At 42.9% G+C, this 15,046-nt stretch overlaps 1 protein-coding gene across 2 annotated transcripts in view; it reads left to right on the top strand.

Moving 5' to 3' along the window:
• Nucleotides 1–15,046, top strand: part of UNC5B (unc-5 netrin receptor B) — a 227,019-nt gene that overhangs the window by 171,686 nt on the left and 40,287 nt on the right. For both annotated transcript variants that reach the window (XM_060241175.1, XM_060241174.1), the window contains exon 3: nucleotides 11,326–11,469. In XM_060241175.1, coding sequence (XP_060097158.1) covers nucleotides 11,326–11,469 — 144 coding nt within the window. The remainder of the gene's footprint in view (nucleotides 1–11,325; nucleotides 11,470–15,046) is intronic.

Here is a 15,046-nt window from a genome sequence, read left to right as displayed (position 1 = left end):
GTTCCTGGTGTATTGGTTAAGAGTGGCAGACTCTACCAGGCTTGGTTTCCCACTCCTCCTTCACATAAAGCCAGCTGGATGGCCTTGGGTCAGCCACAGTTTTCTCAGAACTCTCTCAGCTGCACTTACCTCACAAGGTGCCTGTTGTGGGGAGAGGAAGGGAAAGCAATCGTAATAACTAATTACATCATTAATAACTACTTTTTTTAAGACTCCTAAGGATATAAAGCTAGATAGCTCCTCCATCTTCCTTTTCCTTCTCCTCTGAACCTTTCCAAGCAGCAAAGCTAGGTAAATGGGTGGCATAATCTTAGGTGGAATTGAGTACAGTGCAAGCTAATTAGAAATTGCATTAAAATGCCTGCCCATTAAAACCACTGCTGCTGGTTTCACTTGAAGAAATCGTTACAAGGTTGTTCATTGTATGGTTTCCACCTAAGGGCATTTCCTACTGCTTGAGAATGTAAAGAAAGCTTCTTAGTATGTTGATTTCCTTAGCAATGTAATAACACATGGCAAATCTTCTGAGGTATTTTATATTTCTCCTTTCGACACATTAACAGCCTGTATGTTTATAATGGAGAAGCAATGACTGTACGTGCGTTGAAATACTTACCAGGATCAGATCTGCTTGTTTTTTGTTTTTTGTTTTTGTTTTTTTGGGGGGGCAAAATTAAAAAAAATGATGCCCCCTTATGGGCCATTCTATCTAATGGTCCCATAGAATACAGTGGACTCCATACCCAATTTGGCGCTCTCCCCTCAGTCGGTGCCAGGGCAAGCACCTCCTCTGCCCCCCCCCCCCCCCCCCGATCTGGCCCTGTTACTTATCATGAGTAGAACCAACATGGGGCAGTTTCGTGTTTCAAACAATTTTATTAGTAACATATGGTAATAAATTTCAATTTCTTACATCATTAATAACTACTTTTTTTCTTATCTATCCCATATACTACATTCTACCCACCCCTCCCCCAGTTACTTGACCCCCCCAGTTTTCTATACTTAAAATATTAATATTAAAGGTACCCTTAATTAATAAGAACCAAAATTAATATCTTCCTCCCTCTTGTACTTAATCATTATCAAAGATTGTCCAATGTCCTTTTATTTTCCACTGTTTTTCTATGTATCTTCTGAACTTTTTCCACTCCATCTTAAATACTTCTAAATCATAGTCTCTCAAGGTTCTTGTTAACTTGTCCATTTCACTCCATGTCATAACTTTTACAATCCAATCCCATTTCTCTGGTATTTTTTCTTGCTTCCACAACTGCGCATACAATGTCCTAGCAGCTGAGACCAAGTACCAGATTAAAGTTCTATCTTCTTTTGGAAATTTTTCCATTTGTAATCCCAACAGAAAAGTCTCTGCAACTTTGTTAAATTCGTATCCCAAGATCTTAGAAATCTCTTGTTGAATCATCTGCCAATGCTTTTTCACACTTTCACAAGTCCACCACATATGGTAGAAAGAACCTTCATGTTTTTTACATTTCCAACATCTGTCTGGCATCTTGTTGTTCATCTTTGCCAACTTTTTAGGAGTCATATACCATCTGTACATCATTTTAAAACAATTTTCTTTGATACTCTGACATGTTGAGAGTTTCATAGAGTTCTTCCACAAATATTCCCATGTATCCATCTGTATTTCTTTATTTACATTAATTGCCACTTAATCATTTGAGTTTTCACTACTTCATCTTCCGTAGACCATTTTCAAAGTAACTTATAGATTTTCGAAATTACTTTTTCAGTATCTCCAAGCAGAACTTTTTCCATTTCTGTTTGTTCTCGTCTTATTCCTTCAGTTTTAAGATCACTTTCCACCAAACTCTTTATTTGTTGCATTTGAAACCAATCATATTTATAATTCAGCTCCTCAGCAGTTTTCAACTCTATTTTACCGCTTTGTATTTTTAATAGTTGATTGTATGACATCCATTTTCCCTCTCCGGACTCAGCTGTTATTTTTATTACTTCTGCTGGCACTATCCATAGTGGCTTTCTCTCATTGCCATATTTCTTATACTTCAGCCAAATATTTAGCAAATTATTTCTTATGTAATGGTGAGAGAAAAAACCATCCATCTTTTTCTTCCCATAGTACATATAAGCGTGCCAGCCAAATTTATTTCCATGACCTTCCAACGTTAATTTTTTTTTATTCAATAGCGTCACCTAATCTTTTATCCACACTAAACAAACTGCTTCATGATATAATCTTAAATCTGGTAATTGAAATCCTCCTCTTTATTTAGCGTCTATTAAAACTTTCATTTTAATCCTTGGTTTCTTTCCAGCCCATATAAATTCTGAAATCTTTCTTTGCCATTTATTAAATTGTTTACTGTCTTTCACAATCGGAATAATTTGGAATAAATACATCATTCTCGGCAAAATGTTCATCTTAATTGCAGCTATTCTACCAAGCAATGACAAATTAAGCTTGTTCCACTTTATCATATCTTCATCCATTTACGCCATAACTTTTCATAATTATTTTTAAACAAATCAATGTTCTTCATTGTTATTTCCACACCCAAATATTTTACTTTAGAAGTAACTTCACATCCCGTTAGCTTCTGCAATTCCTTTTGTTTATTTACTTGCATATTTTTACATAAAAGTTTTGATTTTTCTTTATTGACATAAAGTCCTGCCAATTCTCCAAAATCTTGTATTTTTGCTAACAATAAAGGTGTTACTTGTGTAGGATTTTCATTTATAAACATTTTATCATCTGCAAATGCTCTATATTTATAGGTAAATTCTTTAATTCTCATTCCTTCTATTTCTTCATCGTGGGGCAGTTTCTTAATTGTGGTTTGTTGTGGAATTGTTGCTGTGAAGCAAGCTTTGATAGCTGATTTCACAGATTTACTACCCACAGATTCGCTCATTTGACTAACCCCTGAGTCTGAAGTCCTGTAGAAATGTAGAGTGGCATTAAACATAGCAGACAAGTACCTTAGTTCCCCTTGTTTGTTTAGATATTTGTACCTTGCTTTTCTTCTCAATGAGGACTCAAGTGTCTTGCAACGTTGTTCCCCTTCTCCTCTTTCTCCTCACAACAACCACCTTGTGAGGTAGGCTAGGATGAGAGTGTGCGACCAGTTAGGTTTCTACAACAGAGTTGGGCTCTGACCCTGCATTTCCCTGATCCTAGTCCGATAGTCTGACCGCTACACCACACTGGCTCTCAGTCCATCTTCCACATTCTGCTGTGGTTTTTCATGTGTGCAAAGGAGCTTGTGCAGGAAAGCTGCATGGGCTGTAAATCCCGATATCCATATTTCCAGCATGGGATCTTTTGGGGGGAAATTGGGAACAAGTGCCAACAGTTGTCTTATGGAAGAAATTGCAGCAGACCAGAGGCACTAAACAGCCAAACGCTGTGTGTACACACAGTGCAGGCCTGCACATCGGGACAGGTTTGATTCAGGGGCAGTAGTGTTGTCAGATGTCGCCATCTGTAGTATTTGCTCCTTTTGCCCCTTCCCTCCGATGCCTTTCTTGCAACCAACACTTTTGATTTGTTAAACATTTCATGCAAGCGTCTCTATGTAAAGCAAAATTGGTTGCTATGTATACACTAACAGCGTCGCAAGAATCCTGCTGTATTTGTGTATTGAAGTAGATGAGGTTGTTAGGGTGTTTGTGCGTGCATGCAGATAGAAATGAAAAAGAAGAGGAGTGAGGGCAGCTCTAGAGAGCGGCATGAAGGAAGGAGATAAAAGGACAGCAGCAGGACAGTGAGTAGCAGGGCCAGCGGGTGGCTTCAAATCTGCTTTGTGAACAGATGCAGAAGATTTTGTTCCCAGGCCTGAAGCTGTGAGCACAGAACTGTTCCCAACCAACCTGGGCAGTCCTGTAGTACACAAGGTGACAGGGGTGTGCACAACATGCATAATGCATTTCACATGCCATGCTTGCAGGAGTGCTTCCGTGAGTGGGAAATGGATGGCTGGGGAGAGGGGAGGGGAAGGTAAAGAATGTTCAGTAAGCTCTTCCTACTTTCTTCTCGGATTATGTCTTAAAAATCTATTTGAGTTGACCATGTTCACAAGATTCCAAGAGGAATCCACGCAGTTGACCTGCAAGTCAACAAGAGTTCGGAGATCAGAGCTGGAGCAGAAATTGGAATGTCTCAAAAAAAAGATAAATTACAAAACTCTGGTCTCTTGTCAGGATACCCATCCAGTTAATCCTGCAGTTAGGGATCATCTTTGGCTGTGATTTTCCTTCTCTTTTCTTGAAAAATGAATCGTGGAAAGAGTTGGGCCTCCTTGATTCTTCATTAGTGAGAAATGGCTGCAAGATACATAACTATTTCCCAACAGGCAACGACTTCTTTTCCCTCTCTCCCTCATTTGTAGGCTCAGTTCTTCTTTTAAAAAAAAAATAAAAATAAACCCAGAATGAATATATAACTACAATTAAAACTTCCATTAAATAAGTCCGTGCTGCACTGTTGAACTTGTGCAAAAGTCCATATTAAATGCCTTTGAGGACTAAATTATTTAATTAGGATAGAAGTTGCCTGCATGAATATCAAATGGATTTACAAGAGGCTACGCTGTCCCGGGAGACCACTTGCCGCATATTCTTGCCTTCCCAACTGTGTTACTGTCACCAGCTAAAGGGACCAGATGTGTTAGGGAGTGATTCCGAGAGGCGGGAGAGCAAAAGAGTGTGGTGGAGGCATGTCCTGGGAGTCGTGAGGGAAACAAGGGCTTCGTGCAACTCAGAACATGCTGATATACCTCTCTTGCACCCTGAAGAGGGCATTGTACAAATATTGGGGACATTCAGACTAATGGCAGGATTTGAGACTTTAGACAACAGAGACTTGAGGCTAAAAATCTCTACTAACATCACACCTAACATTTAGGAGTTGGCAGATGGAAGCATCTAATTGAATGCGTGTGTCCTGATCGGCCCTGGTCAGGATTTGGTGAGCTGCCCACCCCCACCCCAGAAGATGCTGCCCGCCTCATACCTGCCCCAATGACCCCAGCCCCAGCTTAGGGACCTGCCACTCACCTGCCTCTTGAGAGCAGCTGAAGACAGCCCAGACCCCCACAGCCAGTGTCGAAGGATAATGGAAAGGCTGCCCAGCGGGGAGAGAGAATGGGAGCTTCAATTGTCAAGTCAGGGAGGAGAGTTTGAAGGGTGAAGAAACCCAACCGCCTCCCATTCTGAGACCTCTGGCCACACAGGGTGGGGGGGCACCACAAGGGACTTTGGGGTGATGGCGACACCAGGACGACCCTAAGAGCTGCAAGAGGAATGCAACATTGTGTGTCTGGGAGTGAGTGTAAAAAATATCACAAATATACCTGTATGAAGTTGCCTTCTCTGAAGCTCTTTTTTAATGTCCTCGTTTTTTACTTATGACTTGGACAGTAAGGATGATGTTGCACACTTGGACAGTAGAGGATCAAAGGTTAAGAACCACTGGGATAATTACAAGGAGTACTCAGGAAATTGTGTGTCTTTTTATCTCTAACCGGATGGCACTGTTTTCAGAAACCATGGCACCCTGCTCAAAGAGCATAGAATACACACATACACATAATTTCTGATGTATAATTGTGGTTCAAAAGGGCATTTAATTGTCCAAAAAGAAACAAGTGGTGTCCTGTTCTTAAGATGAAGACTGACTCTGGGTGTTCTGGATGAGTATATTGCCAGTTTGGTGTAGTGGACTCTTATCTGGGAGAACTGGGTTTGATTCCCCACTCCTCCACTTGCAGCTGCTGGAATGGCCTTGGGTCAGCCATAGCTCTCACAGAGTTGTTCTTGAAAGGGCAGCTACTGTGAGAGCTCTCTCAGCCCCACCCACCTCACAGGGTGTCTGTTGTGGGGGAGGAAGATAAAAGAGATTGTGAGCAGTTCTGAGACTCTGAGATTCGGAGTGGAGGGCAGGATATAAATCCAATATCTTCTTCTTAATCTCCCTCCCATGCTGACTTCATTCTTAACTTGCACATCCCATATTTCCCTGCCCTGTAAATCCACTCTGGCAGTCCCTCTTCCTGTCCCAACAACTTGTTTACTCCTTATTACTATGTTTCTACTCTCTGCTTCAGACCTCAACTAATCGCCTAATCTAAGAAAATGAAAATATACTATAGACAGAATAAAAACCTACTATGGACAAGTGTAAACTACATTACAGTCTTTAGCGGCTTTCATTCCCTTTTGCCAGGAGATCATGGGAAATTATAGTTCAGTGAAGGGGGAGACAGGAATGGCAGAAGATTCTTAGCAGTGAGAGTTCCCAGGATTCTTTGAGGGAAAATTAGGACAGCAATATAAAGCTGATTTACGCTTGTAGTTAATAGTTTATGTATGCCCTGCAGATGTAGCAATCGCAGCAGGATTAACAGGACAGGTGTAGATAAGAGAGTCAGTTTGTAATCCAACAGTTTCTAGACACAGCAAGTCTTTGGTCAGGCCTGGAAGGTAAGCCACAATTTCATTGGTGTGTGACAAACATTTGCCCATGGAGTGGGCCACACCTGTTAGTTTAGAATTTGAGTAGATACCTTGAAGTAGAATGAGGCAGAATTTTTTAGACCTGTTCTTGTTAATCAGATGGCAGCTTCCCAGACCCCACATAAAATAATTTGAAATGGCAGCTGTTTACTGGAGTCAAATCCTTTATCCACCCCCACCCACTGTATTCATTACGGCTGTCGACATCTTTTTTTTGTACTTTTATATTTGTGTGTGTGCGCACAACAGGAAATCATGGCGAATTCTGGTGACTGACTTCTACTGGGGGCCTGGAGGATATTCAGGGAAGTGGCTGAATAAAGCCTGCCCCTGCCCTCCTGGCTCTGGTATTCCAAGGAGGTCTCCCATCCAAGTACTTGCCAGAGTCAGTTTCTGAGATCTGACGAGATCGAGTTTGCCTGGGCTATCCAGGTCAGGGCCCACCATCTTTATTGAGGGTATAAACATCCTCAGGCCCTTTTAGCCTAATGATGCTGGGATTCCGCCCTCCCCAAATGAAACTCAGTTGACATAATGGAGAAGCAAAGGAAACAGTTACTTTAACTGCCACGCAATTCACTCCACTCTTCATTTGTAGACAATTGGCAGTGAGGTTTAACTATATTAAGGCAGTAAGATTAAAGCACCTGCTTACGTGCCTTGCTGAATGGGGAGTGTGATTTTTAATGTGACGGTGAAGCGATTAAGGTTGCACTAAAACAGAAGGTGTAATGGGCCAAGGCCTAGTCCACAGTAATAGGGGCACTTTGGTAGAGGAAGCATTGAATGTAGCTATTGGCTTTGTCAGAGCCCTCACTGTTGGGAGGCTGCAGATTGCTCTGCCACAAGGGGGAAGTTCATTTGACCCAAAATAGCCCCTTTTATCACCTGAGGACTTGTCTGTTTAACATAAATATTTGTGTTGCTGGGCCTATCACTCCTATTCTCCTCATATGGTCTAAAATTCTCACCTCCCTTTATTTACTGCTTGCTTTCTGCTCTTCTCATACTCAGTGTTAAGGGACTAAGATGCCATCCATTATCACTCCTATTTTTACTTCCAACATCTTCTCACAACTGTATCTTTTCCCAGACCATAAAAATACCTTCAAGACTCAGTCCTACATTTTAACAAAATTGCTAAATGGCACTCTGCCATTTAGCAGTGTTATGATGTCTGAAGAAGAGCTGCCCCAGGTGAAGATAAGGCCATTTAAAGGAGCAGTGAGTCTTCCAAAATCATTGGCTTTTTCTCTCATCGGTTTCTTCTGGCTTCTGGGTCAAGTGCAGTTCAAGAGACTTAGTAGAAATAGAATTATTTTTAAAAGCCTTTTGTGTGTGCAGGGGGAGATGTGTGTGTGTGTGAAAATAAGGGGCAAAGGAAGAAAAGGCCTCTTCTGTTTTCAATGCTGTGCAGAAGAGGAAATTTTTATGGGTATGATTTGTCATGGAGGGCGGAGAAGTTGGTGAAATTTGCTGCTAACAGTACAGGAATCCTGTTCTCCTTTCTGGTGAGTTTGCCAGAGACTATATGAAGTTAGGGAGGAGCCAAGACTCACTGGTAGAGCATCTGCTTTGTGCACAGAGGGTCCCAGGTTCAATCCCTGCCATCTCCAATAAAAAGGGCAATGCAAAAAGTTACGTGAAAGAGAATCTGAGATCCTAGAGAGCTCCTGCTGATCACAGTAGACAACAGTGACCCTGATAGGCCGATAGCTTTTTAGGGTTGCCAACCTCCAGGGGGTACCTGGGGATCTCCTGCTATTTAGAATTGATCTTCAGACTACCGAGATTATGGCTGGAGAAAACGGCTTTTTAAAAAGGTGGACTCTGTGACATTATACCCTGCTGAGGTCCCTCCCGTCCCCCAAGCCTGCCCTCCCCAGGCTCCACTGCAAAAATCTCCAAGTATTTCTCAATTCAGATCTAGCAGCCCGAGCTTCATGTATTCATGACCAATGGTTTCCTGTGCCTGGTACTTTTCAAGTCATTGGCCCAAGTACCCCATTACTCTTTCATTTTAATTGGCAGCAGGTATCCAAGGGGGTCAGGTTTCATTCCCAGCCCCCTGCCTAAGACCTTTTTATTATTTATTTATTTATATTTATTTAGTGGACTTATATCCTGCCCTTCTCACCGAAGTGTCTCAGGGCGGCTCACAGCACAATAATTCATACAATTCGATTTAAAACATTTACAAATACAATTAAAACCATAATTAATAAAACAAGACAAGATAAACCGAAGATATCAAGTATTGAACCGAAGATATCAAGTATTGAAACTAGGACTGATTTCACACTAACCTGGCTCTGCAGCCAGCTTCCCTTTTTCTCCGGAGCAAGCTTAGCAATTTTGCACAAGATGCTCCACACTGCCATTTTTCGCTGGGGCAACCCCCGATTTGACGTGCATCAATGTAAACCTGAAAAAAACAGGTTTACGTTGCTGCACATCAAATTGGGTTTGCCCCAGCGAAAAATGCAGCTCTCACACATCTGATGTTTATTCTGTCTAGCTCTTATGTTAAGCAAGTTTGGGCACCCAAGTATGCAGTGTCATTTTCTCATTTAAACCCAATTTGTTAATTCTTTGCTGCAGCCTGATCTTGGCAGTGGCTAAACAACTTGTGGAACTGGAGGCCTGTTCTTTTTCTGTGTTCTGAGGGGTCTTTGAGCTATTTCATGGAGAGTGGAAAGGGCAGTGAGTAAAACACTGGTGCCTTTGACAGGCTGAAATACGTTAGGTGAAGCTTTTATCATCGCTTTGTCCCTGTGCGAATAAAAGTTTCATCTGTTGCATTTCTAAATGACAGACTGCTTGCTGAAGGCACAAGAGTAGCACTCTTCAGTTAATAAAACAAAGTAGGAGTCCAGTAGCACCCTTAAGACCAACAAAGTTTTATTCATAATGTAAGCTTTCATATGCATGCATACTTCTTCAGACAAGGAATGAGGTACAGTGAGCAGAGCTGCATATAGCTGGTGGGCAGTGGTTTAGTACTCTTCAGTTAAGTTGATGAACCAACTGGAACAAAGATTGGGAGCTGCCTCTTTATGTTATGTTTAGATGGCAAGGGTGTTTAAGAGATGCGAAAGCATGAAGGGTGTCTGTTCCTGAGGAATGCCACAAAGTTGTGTGACTTCTTTTGGGAAGACATGGCCGTTTCCTTTCTTCAGATTGTTTTTCATGCTTTTGGGAGCAACGTCTTCTCAAAGCAACTGGGGAGATCAGAACTGTTCTGCCTCCAGTCGGGGGGATATCCTGCTGCTGAGTCTACGAATAAGTGCCTCTATCCTTGTGGCCCCAATCGTGGCACCACAAAGACCTGGCATGAGTTCAAACTCCATTATGCCCTGGAGGATGGAATTTGCTTGGCTGAGCTCAATCAATGATAAAATGAAGTTCAGTTAACACAAACTAACTAGACTGGGAGGCGCTTTCTTTAGATAGCAGTGGAATCTGTATTGTGAAGTCATGAATGCTCTGCACTGTTGGACCTGATTTTCATTGTGCAAAGTCACCATTTTTTCCCCTTCAGTCTTTCTTTTGCTGTGGAGCTGCTTTTTCCACTTCAATACAAGCTTCATTTCATATGTACTGAACACTCCTGGATTATGTGCCCTCTGGCTCCTGTAACCATGTTGTAGAACAAAGTTTGAGTCTAGGGGCACCTTTAAGACCAACAAAGTTTTATTCAAGGTATGAACTTTCGTGTGCATGCACACTTCTTCAGAGGCAATACAATGGAAGGTACCGATCCGATCCAATCCAAATACCTTTATTGGCATTTAAAAATACAAAATAGAACACATATCCAGAAGTAAAATGCAGGTATAAGATCTGTCAAATGGGAGAACTTGTCATTTACTCCCTGGTTATCATAACAGCCTTTTCCCCTTGTTGGTTCATTTGGCTGATACCTTTCGGCTGAAATGGAAGTTACCAGTCCATACATATAGGTAGAATGTAATGTAATTTGGAATGCATTGCTCCAGTCTGGGGAAAGGGGAGATAACACTACACAGCCGATCACCCCACTTCAAAGAAGAAGATGATGGAAGTTCTCCTCCATGCTTGCGAGGAGATGGGTGGAGCATAATGGTAGGGTCTTAGTTAATTGCTCTCAGCATTCCACAATTAAGGATACATCTTCCCATAATTCTCCGATTTTGACATATATATTTCCTTTATTATATCTCTCCCCCCTCCCCCCAGAATTAAACCCAAGCAAATGGTTACCCTATAAACTAAGTGTGCTATTCCTGTTCGGTCCTTGAGTCTGTTAAGAGAGCCAATTTGGTGTAGTGGTTAAGTGCGTGGACTCTTATCTGGGAGAACCAGGTTTGATTCCCAATTCCTCCACTTGCACCTGCTGGAATGGCCTTGGGTTAGCCATAGCTCTGGCAGAGGTTGTCCCTGAAAGGGCAGCTACTGTGAGAGCCCTCTCAGCCCCACCCACCTCACAGGGTGTCTGTTGTGGGGGGAGAAGACATAGGAGATTGTAAGCCACTCTGAGTCTCTGATTCAGAGAGAAGGACGAGGTATAAATCTATAATTCTTCTTTTTAAACCTCTTCATTATGAATATGTTGTATGCTAATTTACTGCTCACCCACTATCTATATGTATGGACTGGTAATTTCCATTTCATTAAATCTGAAGAAGTGTGCATGTGCATGAAAGCTTATACCCAGAATAAAACTTTGTTGGGCTTAAAGGTGCTATGGGACTCAAACTTTGTTCTGTTGCTACAGACCAACACGGCTGCCCACCTGAATCCATAACCATTTTCTGTTTGTGGGTTATCTGCTTCCAGGGCTCCTTGTAAAAGAAGTCCAGATCGAAGTCTCTCGACAGCAGGTGGAGGAACTCTTTGGCTTGGAAGACTACTGGTGTCAGTGTGTGGCATGGAGCTCTGCTGGGACCACCAAAAGCCAGAGGGCTTATGTCCGGATAGCATGTAAGTTTTGAATGCATGTGTCATCTCACAACTGGGCCATTTTAAATCCATGTCTTGTGCTTAGCCAGCATCTGTGTGCATGTGTGTTTGGGGGGGGGGAGTAAGAATTCCAGCCACCCAGTGGGAACTGGGGATTCCCTGGAATTACAGCTCATCTCCTGATTAGGGTTGCCAAGATCCCCACGGCCTCCGGCATGGCACGATGACATCACCTGGAAGTGACATCATCGTGCCTCTTTTCCTTCCCAAATTGCTAGAGTGTCTGGGAAAACCATAGTTTCCCAGAAACGCATAGAGCAGCCGGCATGTGGCGTTGCCAGCACAATTACATCACTTCCAGGTGACATCATCATGCCGGCAGCATCAGGGGAACCTCCAGGGTGGAGAACCCCCGCCTGGCCCGGGGGCCTGTCAGCCCTATTCTAGACTAAAGAATCAGTTCCCCTGGAGAAAATGGATGCTTTGGAGGGTGGACTTTATGGCACTGTCCCCCACTGAGACCCCTGTTTTCCCCAGGCTCCACCCACAAATATCCAAGAGTTTCTCAACCTGGATTTTGACAGCCCTACTCCCACCCAACTCCTGGCTTCTTGTGAGGGAGGACTTGGCAACCCTAGGAGGCAGGGATACTAAGTTTTCCTGCGGAAAATTTTTCCAGTGGAACTAGTTTGCATGCCATTATGTGAACTATTTGTCCTGTGTGTGAGAAAGAGAGGGGGTGGGGACACTTGATCTGAAATGTTGCTTCCTTACCTTTCCTTGATCTTAAATGTCGCTTAGTGAGCTTTTACTGAAGATGAAAAAGTAGCTTGTCTAATTGTAACTTAGTCAGAAAGTTGGCTTCTGTCGCCCTGCTTAGATTGGTTATGATTAGATGAATTATATTTTCTGTCGCCTGGGAGGGGCCTTGGCTCAGTGACAGAGCACCAGTCTTTGCTTGGGAAAGGTCTTGCCTTCAGTCCTCAGTATCTTCAGTCAAAAGCTATGCTGGTAGTTGGGAAGGATATCTTGCTCTGCCCTGGCAAGCTGATATTAATCTAAGAAGACAATACTGAGCTAATGGATGAATAGTATGTCTTGGTATAAGGAAGGGTTGTACGATTATGCATCATTTCAGAGGGTAGCCTTCCCCCCTTCTGACTGGGATATGAAGACTCAGAGATCTCCATTCCTACTCTCTGAGGGATGTGGGCAACCCACTTGTTTTCTGTGATATTATACATCCCTTCAGTTAGAAGATATTCTTAGGGCAGAAAGCGTAAGGGCTTTGGGTTTGGAGCCATGAGAGAAGTTTTATACTGAACATTAGAGATGGGCATGGAATGGGGAAATGGTGATTTGTGTTGGTTCATGGTTGCTTTGATTGCCTGAACTGGTGCTTCATTTTGTTTCATGATTCATTTGGTTGCCTGAACTGGTTCATGGTTTGTTGGTTCAGTTTATTTGGGAGGTGTAAAACTCACCAGGAGTCTTCACCAGGCTCTCCTCCACCCGCCCTCCAAGTTTGGCAAAGACTGGATTTGGAATGCCCAAGTTATAGCCCCTCAAAGCAGCTACTCCCAGAAAAGCTCAGCTTCAGCTCTCACAACAACTAATTCTTTTCTCTTCACACAGAAGAATGAAAGTAGCGGAGTTAGGGTGTCTGCTCCCATACAGCAGAATGGGAGCTCTGTGATTGGCTCCCAGAGCTGCCAGTCAAGCTATGGACAACTGCTATGGGTGGTTCTAGGGCTCCCAGAAGTCCACCCCCAGCCTTGCCTAGGAATCGATTAGTGCCAGGCTGTCTGGGAAAACGAACCGCAAAAACAAACCGAATGAACCACCAAGGAAAAAAGACTGTCTGGGAAAACGAACCAAACGAACCACCAAGGAAAAAGGCACTTCATTTTTCAGTTTGGGCATCGCGTGAGCAAGCAAACTGATTCAAAATGAGCCACGAATTGGCCTGATTCATGCATGAATCACAATTCGTGGATCAGTTTGTACCCATCCCTGTTGAGCATGAAGAGTACAGAGATCACTGAAGTAGGAGCTTTTTATAAAACAACAAAGATTTATTTATGTACAAGTTCTGTGGGAAATTTTCATTAAAATGTATAGCTACCAGGCCTGCTTATCACTAGAGACAGGCCTTATGTAACTCCATCCTCTCCTAGAGGTACGAGTTAAGCCATTCTGCCACACTAACAGACAGAGCTACACATGAAATTGTCTGTTCCCCTTTCTCTGTCTGCACTCTCCCTCAGGCAGTCCTGGACTCTCAGTTCCTGTGGGGGTTTTGTTCCTTCCCTCTCCATCCCATCCACCAGAAGGAGATTGGATGCTTGAGCAGTGCTCCTAAAGGCTCAGGTATCAAAGCAGCTGAGTGGCTGTTTTACCTCTCAGGGGCACAACAGCCTCCTGCCTGTCACAGTAACTTAATTTTCTTTTTACTGATACTGTCTGTTGGGTGGGGGTGAAACAGAAAACAGGAGGTCCATTTTGGCCACTTTTTTACTGATACTCCTTGCTATCTTGGAACGGCTGACTTCTACCACAGCTCCCAAGGCAGTGATCTGAGATTCTGAGAGGCTGTCCTTGTGATATAAAAAGCTCCGAAATCCCTTAACCATAACTGTGGTTTTATATCAATTGGTTAAGCTCTCTCTTTGGAGGAGAAGGCTCGAATATTAGCTGAACGTTCTCAGGCCTTTGGTGTCTCTCCCTTTGATCCCCAGTGTCAGAGCCAAATTTAATTTTAATATTCTTGAGCACTCTTAAGGCGTGTCTCTAAATTCCATTCAGCCAGTAGTGCTGCTATTTCCCTGTGCTGAGGAGTTCACATACAGAACAATTACGACTAATGTTCGGGTGGCATTATCAGCATACCTGTCACAGCCAAAATTATCTATGGGACTGTTGTATAGAACAGGTATTCCCTGTAGTCAAAACCAATTCTACTGACAGCTATTGTTTCATGTACATTCTCAGCACATTCATATTCTGTTAACTGGGAGTCCAGATGGATCATATAGTCCTAGAATGGGAGCAAGTTTAAGGAATGAACTAGAAAAGGAGCATTCCCCCCCCCTTTTTTTTTTTTAGTTCCATAAAAAAACAGCCTTGGGGAAACTGTGTGCCTAATTGGTGCAGTGGCCTGGAGGGAAGGAGCTTCACACTCTTTATCCCACATGTTGTTTTTGCCAGTCAAAATTGTCCTCCTTGTCCTAGTTTGGTAAAGTGGTTAAGAGTGCAGACTGTATAAACTGGGAAAATCAGGTTTGATTCCCCACTCGTCATGCAGCCAGCTGGGTGACCTTGGGCCGGTCACAGTTCTCTTAGAGCTCTCTCAAAAGCAATTCTTGAAAGAGCTCTCTCAGCCACTCCTACCTCACAGAGTGCCCACTGTGGAGAGGGGAAAGGAAAGGAAATTGTAAACTGCTCTGAGACTCTGAATAAAGGGCGGGGTAGAAATCCAATCTCCTCTTCTTCTTCTTCTTCTTCTTCTTCTTCTTCTTCTTCTTCTTCTTCTTCTTCTTCTTCTTCTTCAATGATTATGAGTGAAAATGTGGCTGGTGGGGAAAGGATTAAGGACAGT

The sequence above is a fragment of the Heteronotia binoei genome, chromosome 6, assembly GCF_032191835.1.
Source record: "Heteronotia binoei isolate CCM8104 ecotype False Entrance Well chromosome 6, APGP_CSIRO_Hbin_v1, whole genome shotgun sequence".
Classification (NCBI taxonomy): domain Eukaryota; kingdom Metazoa; phylum Chordata; class Lepidosauria; order Squamata; family Gekkonidae; genus Heteronotia; species Heteronotia binoei.
The sequence above is the reverse complement of the archived record's forward strand: the minus strand, read 5'-3'. Positions and strand labels throughout refer to the sequence as shown.